Source organism: Mustela nigripes, chromosome 7 (assembly GCF_022355385.1).
Source record: "Mustela nigripes isolate SB6536 chromosome 7, MUSNIG.SB6536, whole genome shotgun sequence".
Taxonomy (NCBI): domain Eukaryota; kingdom Metazoa; phylum Chordata; class Mammalia; order Carnivora; family Mustelidae; genus Mustela; species Mustela nigripes.
Genome location: NC_081563.1, coordinates 77,178,924 through 77,194,686, shown reverse-complemented (window position 1 = coordinate 77,194,686; position 15,763 = coordinate 77,178,924). Strand labels below are relative to the sequence as shown.

General features: G+C 42.2%; 2 protein-coding genes across 2 annotated transcripts in view; both read right to left on the bottom strand.

The window, feature by feature from the left end:
* Window positions 1–952, bottom strand: part of PREPL (prolyl endopeptidase like) — a 16,825-nt gene extending 15,873 nt beyond the window's left edge. The window contains exon 1 of the mRNA XM_059407652.1: window positions 887–952. Within this exon, the coding sequence (XP_059263635.1) occupies window positions 887–952 (66 nt within the window). The remainder of the gene's footprint in view (window positions 1–886) is intronic.
* LOC132022591 (neutral and basic amino acid transport protein rBAT-like) lies at window positions 22–9,497 on the bottom strand. Its single transcript, XM_059407827.1, has 5 exons — window positions 8,997–9,497; window positions 4,851–5,030; window positions 4,576–4,730; window positions 1,571–1,696; window positions 22–1,061 (listed from the first exon to the last, which is right to left on the bottom strand). The coding sequence occupies exons 1-5, from the start codon at window positions 9,412–9,414 to the stop codon at window positions 1,029–1,031; spliced, it is 912 nt and encodes a 303-aa protein (XP_059263810.1). The 5' UTR covers window positions 9,415–9,497; the 3' UTR covers window positions 22–1,028.
* Between the last annotated feature and the right edge of the window lie 6,266 nt (window positions 9,498–15,763).

Below are 15,763 nucleotides of genomic sequence, written 5' to 3'. Positions count from 1 at the left end.
AGATTACATCAGATACATATCATTGACATATAGGTAGATATTGTAGGATTTCGTTTATCCGGAATGTCCAGAACAGGCATATCCACAGAGACAGAGCGATGAGCGGATGTCCCCATGCTGGGGGGCAGGGACTTGAGCATGGAGAGTGTCTGCTGACAGGTATGGGGCTTCTTGTTGGGGTGAAGAAAAGGTTGTGGAACCAGTAGTGATGGTTGCATAACCCTGTGAAGGTGTGAAACCCCTGAATCATACTCCAGGGACGTACAGCTCTCTGATCGGTTCAGCTCCCCCACCCACCTATCGCAGAGCACTACCCCACTAACCTAAATTCCTGCCCACTGTCGCCATAGCAGCAAGGACAACACAGCTGACACTTATCATGAATTCCTGGTGGGGTATTGTTAGAGCTGCCACCCGGTGAGAGCTGACAGGAAATGTCTCGTGAGGGGCTGCAGAGGGAGCTTCAGCAGCTCAGCATGCAAGCCCTGTGGAATTACCCCCACCCCACTTTGGGGATCTCTGCCCCTAACATTCCCTCTTGTCACTCCAGTGCTCTAGTAAGCTTGCCAGATAAAACATGGGATGCCCAGCTAAGTTTTCATTTCAGATGAGCAACGAGTAACATTTTTGTAGAAGGAGGTCCCAAATGGCATGTCATTCATTATTTATCTGAAATGAAAATTGCCTTGGAGTCTTGCATGCGTATTGGCTCTATCTGGCAACCATCCGCACCCGCCTCCAGGTCATTTCTGAAACACACCAAGCACACTTTCACCTCAGGATCTTTGCACAGGCTTTTCCTTCTGCCTGAAATTCTCTTCCCCCAAATCTCCACAGGGCTCCCCTTCAAACTTCGGGTCTTTGTCCAAACAGGACCTCAACATACGGAGGTCTCCAAACCAACTTCTGCCGGGCACTCTGATGTTCCTTCCCCTGAGGGATAACCTGACATGTTCTATATTTAGTTGCTAATTGTCTGCCTTCCCCTCGGTTTACAAGGAACTCCTTGAGAGCACGGCTTCTTTAATTCACTGCTGCATTCCCAGTGCTGAGAACAGGACCTGGCAAGGAGCAAACAGTAAGTGAATATTTACTGAGTGAATACAGAAGGGCTGCGCATGGGTTATCTCCTCTACTCTTCCAAGGAGCCCAGGAGACAAGTACTGCCATCAGTCATGTTTCATAGATGAGGGATCAGAGACAAAGAAAAGCTAAATACATCATCCGGGGGCCCACCATAGCCAGCAGTGGGGCTGGGTCCAGATGTAGGTTCAGACCCCAGAGTCCACAATCTGCCTACCTCACTACATCGGCTCAGTGTCCCAGGCAGAGGGGCACCTCGGGGCGAAGGTACCAGGTATTTCGGCCTCCAACCCCTGTAACCTGTTCTGGGTGAGAGGGAGGAAAAAACCACCACCACCACATCTATATTTGCATCAGACTCCATAATCACAGAATTTAATCACAGTACTTGGATTTGCCTGAACACTTACTGTTCAACATCAAGTGTGTCAAATAGCCACTTCAACGCCCACGCAGTAGAGAAGACTGTGTGGGTATCTGTACTCACTTTTATTTCTTCTTGAACGTCAAGATTGTGGAAATTTAAATCAGGTTGCTCTTTCAAAAACTGGTGGAAATAACACTGGTTTCGTACTTCGTCAAAGTGCCAACTGGAGTTTCCGTATACACTTAACTAGCAAACAGAAACCAGCAAGTCACTTACTTAGCATTCATATAATGGCAGTGCCCGAAAAGAAATGATCATTACCACCCCTGGTCCTGTGCAGGCTGAGAGCACAAATCCTCTAAGTTTTCCTTCTAGGGAGAACACTGGATAAATCAATTCCTTAAAATGCCACCCACTGGCCTAGTGCCGCACAAATGTGGTTGGGATAGATTTGTAGAGTAGAAGCTGTTCATGACAAGCAACCAATGCTCTCAAATGCAGAATAGGCCAAATTAAAGAGCCCACATTTCTAGCATATTTTCTTGAACCTTCTATACAGGCTCAGAACTCCTGTTTGTGAAGTGATGCAAATGATGGTCATTTGGGGAGAAAGACACATTCCACTGGTCTTAGAGGGGTTTTTTTTTTGTTTGGTTGGTTTTGTTTTAAATATTTTATTTATTTATTTGACAGACAGAGATCACAAGTAGGCAGAGAGGCAGGCAGAGAGAGAGGAAGGGAAGCAGGCTCCCTGCTGAGCAGAGAGCCTGATGCGGAGCTCGATCCCAAGACCCTGAGATCATGACCTGAGCAGAGGCTTTAACCCACTGAGCCACCCAGGTGCCTCTGGGAGTTTGTTTTTTTATTTATTTGACTGAGAGACACACAGCAAGAGAGGGAACACAAGCAGGGGGAGGGGCAGAGGGAGAAGGAAGCTTCCTGTTGAGCAGAGAGCCCAATGCAGGACTCAATCCCAAAATCCTGAGATTATGACCTGAATTGAAGGCGGATGCTTACCTGACTGAGCCATCCAGACGTCCCTGGTCTTGGAGTCTGAATCCCCACAGAGTGAATATTTAAATTATATCTCAGAAAATTATTAGAATCATCCACTTAAAAACTCAACTAGCTCTCAGGAATAAAAGAAATCTGGCAACTTCTAGTGTTGGTGCCCAGCCGAGTGTGACCTGGGGGCTGATCGCCTCTTTCGAGGAGTGCTCCCATCTGGGACTCCAGAGCTTGACTCTTGAATCCGTTTCAGTCACCTGGGCTCCTTCCATGTGACCATTCCTCAGGGATCTAGCTTGGACTTTTGTTCATTTCTTGTTAAACAGAACATCTGGGGGGTCGCCTGAGTGGCTCAGTTATTAAGCATCTGCCTTCAGCTCAGGGCAGGGTCCCAGGGTCCTGGGAGCGAGCCCTGCATCAGGCTCTGCGCTCGGCGGGGAGTCTGCTTCTCCCTTTCCTGCTCCTTCTGCTTGTGCTCAATCTCTCTCTCAAGTAAATAAATAAAAATCTTTGGAAAAAAATAGTTCATTCCTTTTATGGCTGAGTAGTATTCCATTGTATGGCTATACACAGGGTGTTTATACATCTCTCATAATACATATCTTTTTGTATGTATCAACTATTTTTTGTATGTATCAACTATTTTTTGTATGTATCAACTATTTTTGTATGTATCAACTTTTTGTATGTATCAACTATTAGGCTATAAAAGAAAAAAAAACCTACAATGTTAGCTACAGTGGAGAACAGATAGGATGGAAAAACTGGATGCCAGAAGAGGAGGCTGTTACAGTCCTATCAGGAAGAGATAAAGCTTTTTATCTATTTATTTGAGAGAGACACAGCATGCAGGGGGAGGAGCAGAGGGAGAGGGACAAGCAGACTCCTTGTTAAACGCAGAGCCTGTCATGGAGCTCGACTCCATGATCCTGAGATCCCGACCTGAGCTTAAATCAAGAGCTGGATGTTTAATCAACCGAGCCACCCAAGCGCCCCTGGGTGGCAATTTTTAAAAGCAGATGGTGCAGCTGGACTGTGCAGTCATTAGCCCTCTCATTTACTGGCTGTGTGACTGAGGACACAGGGCTTACTGTTGCCCATCTGCAAAACAGGAACTAAAACCTAACTCACAGGACTGCAGGGTAGGTTAAATGGATGAATATGACACACTTAGCCCAGAACCTGGCACATAGGAAGTGTGGCAGTAAATGTTTGCTAATATCATGATCATTAACAAGCGTGCAGACTGGAGAAAAAAAAAATTAAGGAGCTAACACTGCCAGGATTGCTATTCACCAGGCTGCATACTAGTACTATTCATTCAAATGGGGGTCTAAGAGGTTGATGGGGAAAAAACTACACTGTCAGCCTCGATACATGTCAATTCTGAGTGCCCTTGGTTCATCTAAAAGTTGATGCCTAGAAGCCAGTCTCTTAGTTTATGGAGAAGGTCAGCAGAGTAGAGATCAGAGGATAGAGGGCAAAAGGCTCTGCAGAAAGCAGGAGAGATGACTTCTGCTCTCCCTTTGAAGTAGAGATTGCTGCTGAGCAGGAAAAGATGGGGAGATGGCAGGTAGGATATTTGAGAAAGGGAGGGGGGCCTGGATAATGAAATTCCCAAGAAGATGGGGTGGCTCAGTTCATGTGGTGACAGTGAATGTGTGAGGTCTCCAAAGGCCCAGATACCAAGGTGCAGGGGAAGAGAAAGTGGATGGGCAGGTTTATTTATGGCTAGGGTTTTATTGGACAGGGGAGTCACAACATCAGAAAAGCAAAGGGGTCTGGAGAGTAAATAGCAAGACAGTTACAGACCTGATGGGACATGGAGTCTGAGTTGGGCAGAGTGGGAAGTGAGGGAAGGAGAAGCTAACAGGAAGTACAGGTTTTAATTTGCTACAGGACATCTGTTCTACAATGAAATAAAAAGTCCAAATCCAAATGATTAGGAGGCTTGGGTAGTCTAGTTCTATTTCTTTGGGAAAACTTTCCTCTTGCGCAAAACAATATCCATTAATTTTTTTCTTTAGAATTTTTTCTTTAATTTTTTTCTTATTAAAATAGCCAGTTTCATCACTGAAAATCTGTTCCCTTTGTACATCAGACAAGTTGGTACCTACCCAGTTGTTGGGTGGTGTGGTTGTGCCACTGTCATGCCTACAATCATGCCAGATGTAATAGTCAGTGTATTTCCCTGTCCGATTCCGACTCAGTTGAAACCAAGCATGTTTATCACTGGTATGGTTTGGTATGAAATCGATTATTAATTTTAAACCTAATGAAAGTATTTCAAATGTTAAGAAGAAATTATTTTAGAATAATACACATCAGTTAAGGAAAAAAAAAACACTTTAACCCCCACCACTCCTCCCCACCCACCTGCCCCTCAGTTCACCTTTGTCATGTATGGCTGCAACCAGATCCTCAAAATCCTTCATCGTTCCAAAAATAGGATCAATTTCTTGGAAATCTTCAACACCGTGTCGGAAATCTTTAAGGGATGATTTATAGAATGAAGTAATCCAAATAGTTTTTATATTTAAACTTGCAATGTAGTCCAGTTTCTCTTGGATACCTAAAGAAAAAAGTTAAGGCCATGAAAAATAAAGTTGGGTTTCTTCAGTTGAAGGATTAAAAATAAAACCAACATGCCTAAAATTGAAGTATTTATATTGAAACAGAAATATTTGGAATTTTGTTGAATTTGAGTGTAATTCAAATAGAAAGGTCTAGCTCTACAAGCAGCATCAAATCGTCTTCTAGCAATAACTTTGACATTTAACATAAATGTAGAACATTTTAAAAATCTATGTGTGCATTGTTCATATATTATATTTAAAACTAAGGCTAGGGTGCCTGGGTGGATCAGTTGTTAAGCGTCTGCCTTCAGCTCAGATCACGATCCCAGGGTCCTGCTCACAGGAAGCCTGCTTCTCCCTCTCCTACTCCTCCTGCTTGTTATCCCTCTCTCTCTCGCCGTCTCTGTCAAACAAATAAATAAAATCTTTAAATAAAATAAGATAAATAAATAAAACTAGGGCTACAGGGGCACCTGGGTGGCTCTGCTGGTTAAACATCTGACTCTGGATCTCATCTCAGGTCTTGATCTTGGGGGTTGTAAGTTCAAGTCCGGTGCTGGGCACCTATGGAGCCTACTTTAAAAAAATCAATTAAAAAAATAAATAAATAAGGGCGCTTGGGTGGCTCAGTGGGTTAAGCCTCTGCTTTTGGCTCAGGTCATGATCTCAGGGTCCTGGGATAGAGTCCTGCATCGGGCTCTCTGCTCAGCAGGGAGCCTGCTTCCCACCCCCCACCCCGCCTGCCTCTCTGCCTCCTTGTGATCTCTGTCAAATAAATAAATAAAATATTTTTAAAAATAAAATAAACAAAAGGGGTGCTTGGGTGGCTCAGTGGGTTAAGTGTCTGCCTTCAGCTCAGGTCATAATCCCACGGTCCTGGGATCAAGTCCCACATCAGGCTCCCTGCTGAGCAGGGAGCCTGTGTCTCCCTCTCCCTCTGCTGCTCCCCCTGCTTGTGCTCTCTTGCTCTCTCTGTCAAATAAGTAAATAAAGACTTAAAAAAGAAAATAAAAATAAAACCAGGCTACAGTATTAATTTATTCTACACATGGTTTTTGAGCATCTAATCTAGGCCGGGTGCTGGGCTAAGGGCCAAGGAATAAAGAAGAGTAACGCGTGGTCTAGGCTGCACCATCCAACGGGACAGCCCCGTGCCTCGTGTGGCCATTGTTGAGCACTCGCAATGTGACCAGTGTGACCTGAAATGTGCTATGAGTGTAAAACACTTATGACTTAGGAGATTCTGAAAAATATAAGAATGTAAACTATCACATTAATACTTTTATGTTGGTTTTATGTTGGAATGATATGTTGGCTTAAGCCAAATAATTTAAATGAATATGATTAAGATGGATTTTAAATTAAAATTAGATTTTTTTTTTAAAAGATATTCTCTTTAAGTAATCTCTACACCCAATGTGGGGCTTGAACTTACAACCCCAAGATCAAGAGCTGTGTGCTCTACTGACTGAACCAGACAGGCACCTCAAAAATTAAATTATTATTAAAATGAATTTCTCCTCTTTCTCTTTACTTGTTTGAATGTGGCTCCTAAAGAATTTAAAATTACCTGTGTGGTTCAGCCTTTGGACAAGGCTGAAGCCAAGAATTTATACAGAAGAGAATTCTAGATATGGCTATATAGAGACATGGGAAGGAAACTCTTTGTACTTGGAACCTTGTAGGATAATTAGCAGATAGCATGGTTTTTTGTGTGGCTCTGGTTCAGAGTCCTAAATGCAGATCAGAGACTTGAGTATAGTATTCAATCTCCAGTAACTGTCTGTGGGGCCCATAAGTGGCTTCTTATAATCAGAGCCTGTCGTAGGTCACACAGCAAGCTGGAGGTCACTGAGACCAAAACACAAAGCCCTCTGATTCCTGGCTTGGGAGCTCTTCCCCTATGGACTGGCTGCTTACTTTTGTCCTCTCTGTACCTCAGTTCCCCCATTATAGGTGTCTGTGACACCTCCAAGACTGTTCTCAGCCAACAGAAGGATTTTGATTTAAATTGGAACAACAATACAATGTATCTTAAGAATAGGCCACAGGAACAGGATGTTTAAAAAAAGGGTCTGGACAGACACAAAGTAAACAAGGGATCCCAGGCCCCCAATCCAGGGGCAGAAGGCAATCACCAAAACACAAACTGAAACCCAGAACAGTTTCGAACAGTAACAAGCAGATCCCCTCAACTTCAAGAACAAAGACCTATTGATTACAGGCTAGTCCCTCCAGGCAAAGCTACTAGAAACGGCAAATGTAGGGGCTGATGAGGCCTTGCCCTGTGCACCAAAATTTGGGCTGTATCAGAAGATTACGAAGGGAGGGCAGGAAGGGGGAAGTTTATCTTTGGGTTTGGGGGTTTTAGCTCTATTCTGTCAAAACATCACTTTTGTTAGGCATTTCCTACACATAGGCAACAGGTGCTAAAGGCCACGGCGGCATGGGAGGTGTGCAAGGGCAGTCACCCAGATAGCTTACAAAGGGCTATCAGAGGGTACTGGAAACAGTCCAGAGCCCTGTGGGAGCTCTGGGGAGGGGAGTGCATGTTCTGAGCAGGAGGCAAAGTAAAGATTAATGCAGAAAATGGGTTCCAACTGCACCTTGAAGGACAGATAATATTTCAATTGGTGAAGATGCAGGGAAGATACAAAAAAGAGAAATTTAAGTTCCTATTTGTAACACTTTAAAGTTAGATTAAGCTCATCCCCAGGTCCCACACTCTATTAAATCATTGTTTTATTTTTTCAAACTAAGTATTTTATGTTATTTTGTTTTTTATCATTACCCTGAACTAGGGTGACTGTGTCAACCAAGTTGCCCAGGACAGTTTCAGTTTATGCCTGCAGTCTGGCAAAATTTTACTTTTAAAAGTGCCCTGGGGGTGGGGGGTGGGGGTAGGCTAGGTGGCTCAGTCGGTTAAGTGTCTGACTTTTGATTTCAGCTTAGGTCATGATCTCAGGGTCGTGAGATCAAGCCCCAAGCCTGCTTGGATTTTCTCTCTCCCTCTCTCTCTGCTTCTCCCCTCCTTCTCTAAAAACCTAAACCAAAACAAAAAACAACCCCCAAAAACAAAACAACAAAAAGAAGTATCCTGGGGGCACCCAAGTGGCTCCGTCAGAAGCCTATGTGACTCTTGATCTCAGGGTTGTGGGTTCGAGCCGCACCTTGTGTGTGGGGATTACTTAATAAAATCTTAAAAAAAAAAAAAAAGTGTCCTGGTTTGAGCAATAAAGTATAAGGATATTCTATCCATAAAGTATAAGGATATTCTATACTACATTAGAATATATCTATAATAGAATATATTCTATTCTATTCTTTCTCACTTGGAAATTATTAGTGTAACTTTAAAAAAGTGATTTTTTACTTTGTGTTTCATTTTGGTTTTACTAGTAGGATATTATTTTAAATAATCCTCAAGTCAGGTAATGTCCAACACACCCCACTCATGCATTTTTCAATTTCATCTTTAAAGGCTCAGCCTATGCCTTTTAAAGACAGGACTTAATTTTTTTCTACATTATTTATGCTTTATTCACTAATAAACTCTCAGCCAGATTACCAAAGTAGGTCCTACATATATTGGGAAACCAATTCCAAACGGTCACTCTGAAGAAATGAACTGTAAGGTGCATAGAGGCAGGAAGCAAGCAAGGAGAAAGTCTACTCCATGTCAGAAGTGAAAATTGATTAGCTAAGTATATGTACTTAGTGGGCAATAAATGAAACGACTCAATGGGGGCTCAAAGGCCTCCGGTAAGCAGCCCTTCGTCCTGCAAAGAACTGCTAGGCTGTGCTGAACGGCTTTTCAAATATCATAAACAAGGAGACACTCAGTGTGACCAGTCACAACGGAATGTGCTTAGTACACAAGCCAGGCATAATTCGGTTTTGAGGATTGAGAGCCATAAAGCAACCTCATCCCAGCCCCACCCCAATCCAGCCTCTGCACCCACCTCTCAGGTCTCCGTTCCCATCCTGGTCACTGTCCTTGAAAGACCTCGGGTAGATCTGGTATATGGGCCCTGCCTGCCACCAGTCCAGGCACTTGGGCGACACGGCGATGATGGCTATGGTGGCCACAGTGAGGACGAGCACAGAAGCCACGGTGAGCCAGAAGAGCACCTCCCGGGGCACCCGGTAGCGGGCCTGGCCGGAGAACTGGAACAGCACCTCCTTGGGCATGCCCGCGTACGGCCTGATGCCTTGCAGGGCAGGCTCAGCGGGGCCAAGAATGGCCACTGCGCTGTCTGGCGGGCTGCCCAGGTCCAGCTCCTTCTCCAGGATGTCTTCATTCTGCACAAACCCGTTGTTTGTCCGGCATCCCTGCAGACTCATCCCGATGGAGTCTCTCTTGCCTTTATCCTCAGCCATGTCCAACGGCCTGATCCCTTCAGTGTACCTTCCTGCAATAACAAAGCTGGAGAGGCGGCTGACTGAAATGCTTGGTGGTGTTAATGAGCTTTTGTGGTTTATAAATAAACCTGGCTGGACAAAGTCCAGCCAAACAAGAAAGGGTAAAGGTAAAAGGGGGTTAAAAAAATTCTCTGTATATCAGCCCTGGAGGCTGTTGTGGCTACAGTCCTAACACTGAGGGAGTCAGCCCTGGACTGGGACAGGGGCATGGAGAAGAAACTGAAAAAGGAGGCAGGGTTCCACCACAATTTAAGATGTTACTCTGTTGAGTGCGCTGATGTTTGCAGCAGCATTATTCACAATAGTTAAAGGGTGGAAACAAGCCAGGTGTCCATCAAGAGATGAATGGACAAAATGTGATCTGTGCATACAATGGAATATTACTCAGCTGTAAAAAGGAAATCCTATTGAGGGTTACAACATGGATGAATCTTAAAGACACTATGCCCGGTGAAAGAAGCCAGTTACAAAAGGACAGATTGTGTATGATTCCACTTCTATGAGGCCTCTAGACTCATTCATGGGGACAGAGAGAGTAGGAGGAAGGGAGATATGGGGAGTCATTGTTCACTGAGTACAGTGCTTCCATTTGGGAGGATGAAAAATTTCTGTAGACGGATGGTGGTGACAGTTGCACAACAATGTAAATGTGCTTGATGCCTCAGAATTGTGCACTTAAATAGTTAAAGAGGTAGATTTTTTGTTAGATTTTACCACCATAAAAAAAAAAACAACAAAAAAACAGGGGCTCCTGGGTGGCTCAGTGGGTTAAAGCCTCTGCCTTCAGCTCAGGTCATGATCCCGGGGTCCTGGGATCGAGCCCTGCATCGGGCTCTCTGCTCTGCAGGGAGCCTGCTTCCTCCCCTCTCTCTCTCTCTGCCTGCCTCTCTGCCTACTTGTGATTTGTCTCTGTCAAATAAATGAAATATTAAAATATATATATTTATTTATTTATTAAAAAACAGCTTTAAAATGTTCATTTTAGCTAGGTACAAGAAAAAGAAATCACTGAATTTTGCAAGGGGCAACAGACCCTTCTTTATGTTTAGTTTTGAAGGTCTCTTTTCTTCCTACAAATCCAAGAGGAAGAATGTCTGGAGACAGGGAACAATGCTTTGTTACAGAAGCTAATTTCATTATATCTCAGGCCAACCATATAAATAAGCATTTGTACACTCCGCTGGATCCCAGGTGCCCTCAGTCTTGTTTTCTGTTTTTCAGTTTCCATTCCTGGAAGAATTTTCTGAAGGTGGGGGAGGGGAGGTGGAGAAAAAGGATTCTAAGTCTTGCAAGTTCAAGGGCTTAGCTAGAGGTAAATATAAATGCACTAAATACCTGTACTTCAGAGTTATTTAATCAGGGATGCCTGGGTGGCTCAGTGAGGAGGCCAACTCTTGATTTTAGCGCAGGTCATGATCTCATGGGTTGGGGATAGAGCCCCTGAGTCGAACCCCATGCTCAGCACAGAGTCTGCTTGAGATTCTCTCTGCCCCTCCCCCTCTAAAACAAATAAATAAAATCTTAAAAAACAAAAGGGGTGGTTATTTAATCATTGACATGGTGTAAAATACAGCATGCACAGGCTTGAGGAAATGGCATTAAAATTAGGTGTGTTTTCCTAGAAGATTCCACAAGCCCTCCAAGAATGTGATGATTCATGGTTCCCATTTAATCAAAAGCATTTAAACAACCTTATGACTCATTTGATCAGATAACAAGAAATTTTCTTCTTTAAATAAAGCTATATGAATTCTTAACATTGCTGGGGTTTTGTCTTTGTTTTCTGTAGAATGACTTAGAAACAGTGTATGGCACAGAGGAATAAACCATTTGATTTTGTCCAAGTTATATTTTTTAATGAGGAAATCCCAATAAATGCTCACTGAATGCATCCAATGACTGGCATCTTTCATTATTAATTATGCACATAGTATATTTTTTAAAAATCAAAAGAATTTAACATTATGTCTTGAAATTACTTTATCTCTCAAACACATAATGGTAACTTTCTTTCTTTTTTTTTTTTTAAAGATTTTATTTATTTATTTGACAGAGAGAGATCACAAGTAGGCAGAGAGGCAGGCAGAGAGAGAGAGAGGAGGAAGCAGGCTCCCTGCTCAGCAGGAGGCCTGCTCCTCCCTCTCCCACTCCCCCTGCTTCTGTTCCCTCTCTCACTGTGTCTCTCTCTGTCAAAAAAAAATAGATAAATAAATAAATAAAAGATAATAGTGCTGGCAGTGTCTAGTGTAAATTAACATAATAATTCTAGAAATTAATTTGGCAATGTGTATCATGAGTTTTAACATTGTCAGCGTAATAAATGAAGCCAGATCTATCAGATTTTTTAAATGCCAGTAAAATGAGGAGTTGGTACAAAAGAAGGGATAAGGGGCACCCGGGTGGCTCAGTCATTAAGCGTCTGCCTTTGGCTCGGGTCATGATTCTGGGTCTCTGGGATTGAGCTCCCTGCTCAGCTGAAAGCCTGCTTCTCCCTCTCCCACTCTCACTCCCCCTGCTGTCTGTCTTTCTCTTGTCAAATAAATAAATAAAATCTTTAAAAGCAAATACAAAAGAATGGATAAGGTCAAATGATTAATTGAACAGATTGGAGTCACCAAAAATAGATTCCTATTCAGATGGGAATTTACAAGAAGAAAAGGCAACATTTCAAATCAATCAGGAAAAGAAAGATTATCTAGTAAGTGATGCTGGACAACTAGCTAGCTATTTAAAAAAGAAAACAAAACCATATAGCTTTCCTTATTCCTTACATCAAAATAAGTTCTAGGGGCGCCTAGGTGGCTCAGTCAGTTAAGCATCTGCCTTTGACTCAGATCCAGGGACCTGGCATCGAGCCCCACACAGGGTTCCGGCTTAGCGAGGAGTCGGCTTCTCCCTCTCCCTCTGTCCCTCCCCTCACTCACATTCTCTCTCTCTCTCAAATAAATAAATCTTAAAATAAATAATTAAATAAATCTTTTAAAAATCTTAAAAATAAACTAAAAAACAGAACAATCCACAAAGACAAAAGGCAAATGGTAAACACATATGACAAGCTGATTTCCATAATGCAGAAAATGAACAAAGGATATAAGCAGTTGACAAGAAAAAATATAAGTGGTTAGTAAACAAAAAATGTGTATTTCATATAAAAGTTGAGAAAGATAAACAAAAATTTAAAAGATACACTAATTTTAGGGCACCTGGGTGGCTCAGGTCATGATCCCTGGGATAGAACTCCTCATCGGGCTCTCTGCTCGGCAGGGAGCCTGCTTCCTCCTCTCTCTCTGCCTGTCCCTCTGCCTACTTGTGATCTCTCTCTGTCAAATAAATAAAATCTTTAAAAAAAAAAAAACTAAAAAAATTTTAAAAAGAAGATACACCAATTTAAAACTATCATTTTGGCAAAAATGAAAGACTTTGATAATAACCAACATCTGAAAATATACAAGGAACCAGCACTCATACATTCCATGCATAAAGTAGAGCACACTCTGTATAGAACAATTTGGGAGTATATGTCAAAATTAGAAATTGCATAACCTTTGGGGCGCCTGGGTGGCTTAGTCGGTTAAGCATCTGCCTTTAGCTCGGGTCATGATCCCGGGATCCTGGGATGGAGTCCCCTGTCAGTCTCCCTCTGTCACTTCCCCTCTTGCTCAAATAAATAAATAAAATCATAAAAAAAGACAAAAATTTGCATATAACGAGGATTATAAATTATAGTGCTATTTATAATAGCAAACACTGGAAAAAACCTAAATGTTCAATGACTAGCTAAAAAATTATTGTATGTCCATGTGGTAGAATATTAGTCATTAAGCATATTTTCCAAGATTTTTAACAACATGGAAAAAATCTTACATTATCAAGCTGAGTGGAGAAATGCAGAATATAAAGAAATTGTCCCAATTACGTGAAAAAAAAAATTGCATGTACATCTGCAAAATCCAATTAGAAAATATGTTTAGAATGTTTATCTCTGGGTTATGGCTGACACTCATTTTGTTCTTTAAATTTTTTGATACTTCTAATTTTGTTTATAATAAATATGCATTTCTCTTCTATTAGAAAAAAATTAAGTTATGGAAACTGAGTTGGGAATCTACCTAGAACTTCTAAGCAAGTGGTAGAGTTTAATAATAAGATGACTTCTCCTAGCAACAGTCACCCAAAATTTGTAAACACCCCACACCCATACCTAAAGGAAAGAAAAAAAGCAAACTTCAAGAAAGAAAACAGAAAATAATTCAATGAACCAATACCAAAACACTGGACAGAAGAGGCAGTTGCCAGTAATCTAGACAAGATACCCAGAAAGCTAAGAATTCCAACAACAAAAGTACCAGGATCACTTACTTTAAAGGAGATTTTAAAATGAAATATCAACTGCAGAAAGCAAAACACAAGACTGTTAGGACTTTTAAATGTGAATAAGAAAATAAGACGACTAAGATAGCTTTAAGAGGCAACATAGATAATCAGAACCAAGAATCAGAGATAAAAGGATAAACCATCCCCCATCCCCGGAAATTCAAATCCCAAGTGACTTATTAAATCGTGATAACAAAACAAAGAAGAGTGAAATACCTAGAAAACAGGAGATAGAGTATTAAGGACTACCACAGGATCCAGAAACACTCTGTGAGTAAACAAAGAAACAAACAGGCAGAGGTAATAATAAGTGGGGGAGAACACGCATACATATAATCCATTTTAAAGCCATGATACCATAAAGCTGTCCACTTAGCGGCAAACCCACCAAAGCGACACGCAACATACAGCCTGCCAGGTTTGCGAACATTTGAAAGAGAAGAACCATTTCCCACATTGCCTTCCCCTATTTATAGCCGCTGTGAACCGAGGGTGGAACCTGCTGCAAAGTTATCTCGAAGTGCCCAGCCTCTGGCTCAGCACCTAGCCCATTATTAAATGAATAAAATAATAGTCACTTGAAGACGGAGAGACGGAACTCTATGCTGGAGGAGGAGGAGGAAGAGGGAGAAAGTAGAAAGTACATTCTGCACAGAATTGTAGATTTTTATCACCTAGCCAAACGTTCCTGCCTCGGTACATTTTAATACATGTGATGTGAAGTCAGAGGAAGGGAGATGCGACCATGCTCCACGTGCTCTTGGATCTCAGACACACCACCAGCTTCGAGAAGGCTTCTGTGACCTCAACTGTAACACTGAACTTGGTTCAGGGCTGACCGTTATAAGTAGGGCCCAGGGTAAAATGTGTTTTGAAAAACACTTCTAATGGGGCGCCTGGGTGGCTCAGTCATTAAATGTCTGCCTTCAGCTCAGGTCATGATCCCAGTGTCCTGGGATTAAACCCCCCCGCACTGGGATCTCTGCTCAGTGGGGAGCCTGCTTCTCCCATTCCCACACCCCTTGCTTGTGTTCCCTCTCTCCTTGTGTCCCTGTCAAATACATAAATAAAATCTTTTAATAAATAAATAAATAGAACAGTTCTAATTAGAAGGAAATAAAAAATGGGTTTATCCCAGCTAGGGACAGATAAATTTACATCAGCTAAACTTACATCACCATTGAAATCAGAGGAGGCTCTTCAAACACGCTTTTGCTGGAAGTCAGAGTACTTTAAAACATTTTTATGACCAAATATAACCCCTAAAATGGCAAAAGAAACATGAACAGAATGAGAGTGTGACAAAATGTCACAATAAAGCCTTACCATGTTTCATGTACAAAGAATTAATGCAAACATACAAATCAATAGCTAAATTATATTCAACGGGAAATGAAAAAGAGGTTGCAAATTATACATAAAAAATTAACACCACATACAAGTCATTGCATAAAAGTACTTTCTTGATGGAATTAAATATAAATTAAAACACTGTTGAGTGGGGGTGCCTGGGTGGCTGACTTAAGTGGCTGCCTTTGGCTCAGTTCATGATCCCACGGTCCTGGGATCAAGTCCTTGCATTGGGCTCCCTGCTCAGCGGAGAGCCTGCTTCTCCCCCTCCCTCTACCTGCCGCTCTGCCTGCTTGTGTGCTCCCTTTCTCTGTCAAATAAATAAATAAAATCTTAAATAAATAAATAAAACCCTGTTGAGGTTCAGGATGCATGAATTGCATTCCTGCATGCCTTTTCCCTGTCATTTCTTAGATCCTTAACACACTGAGCCTGGGCGTGGACATGTGGCTCGCCTTGACCAATGGGACCATAACAAACTCAACACAGAAGAGCAGCTTTTAAAAATTGCTTGTGCGGGGTGCCTGGGTGGCTCAGTGGGTTAGTGCTTCTGCCTTCGGCTCAGGTCGTGATCCCAGGGTCT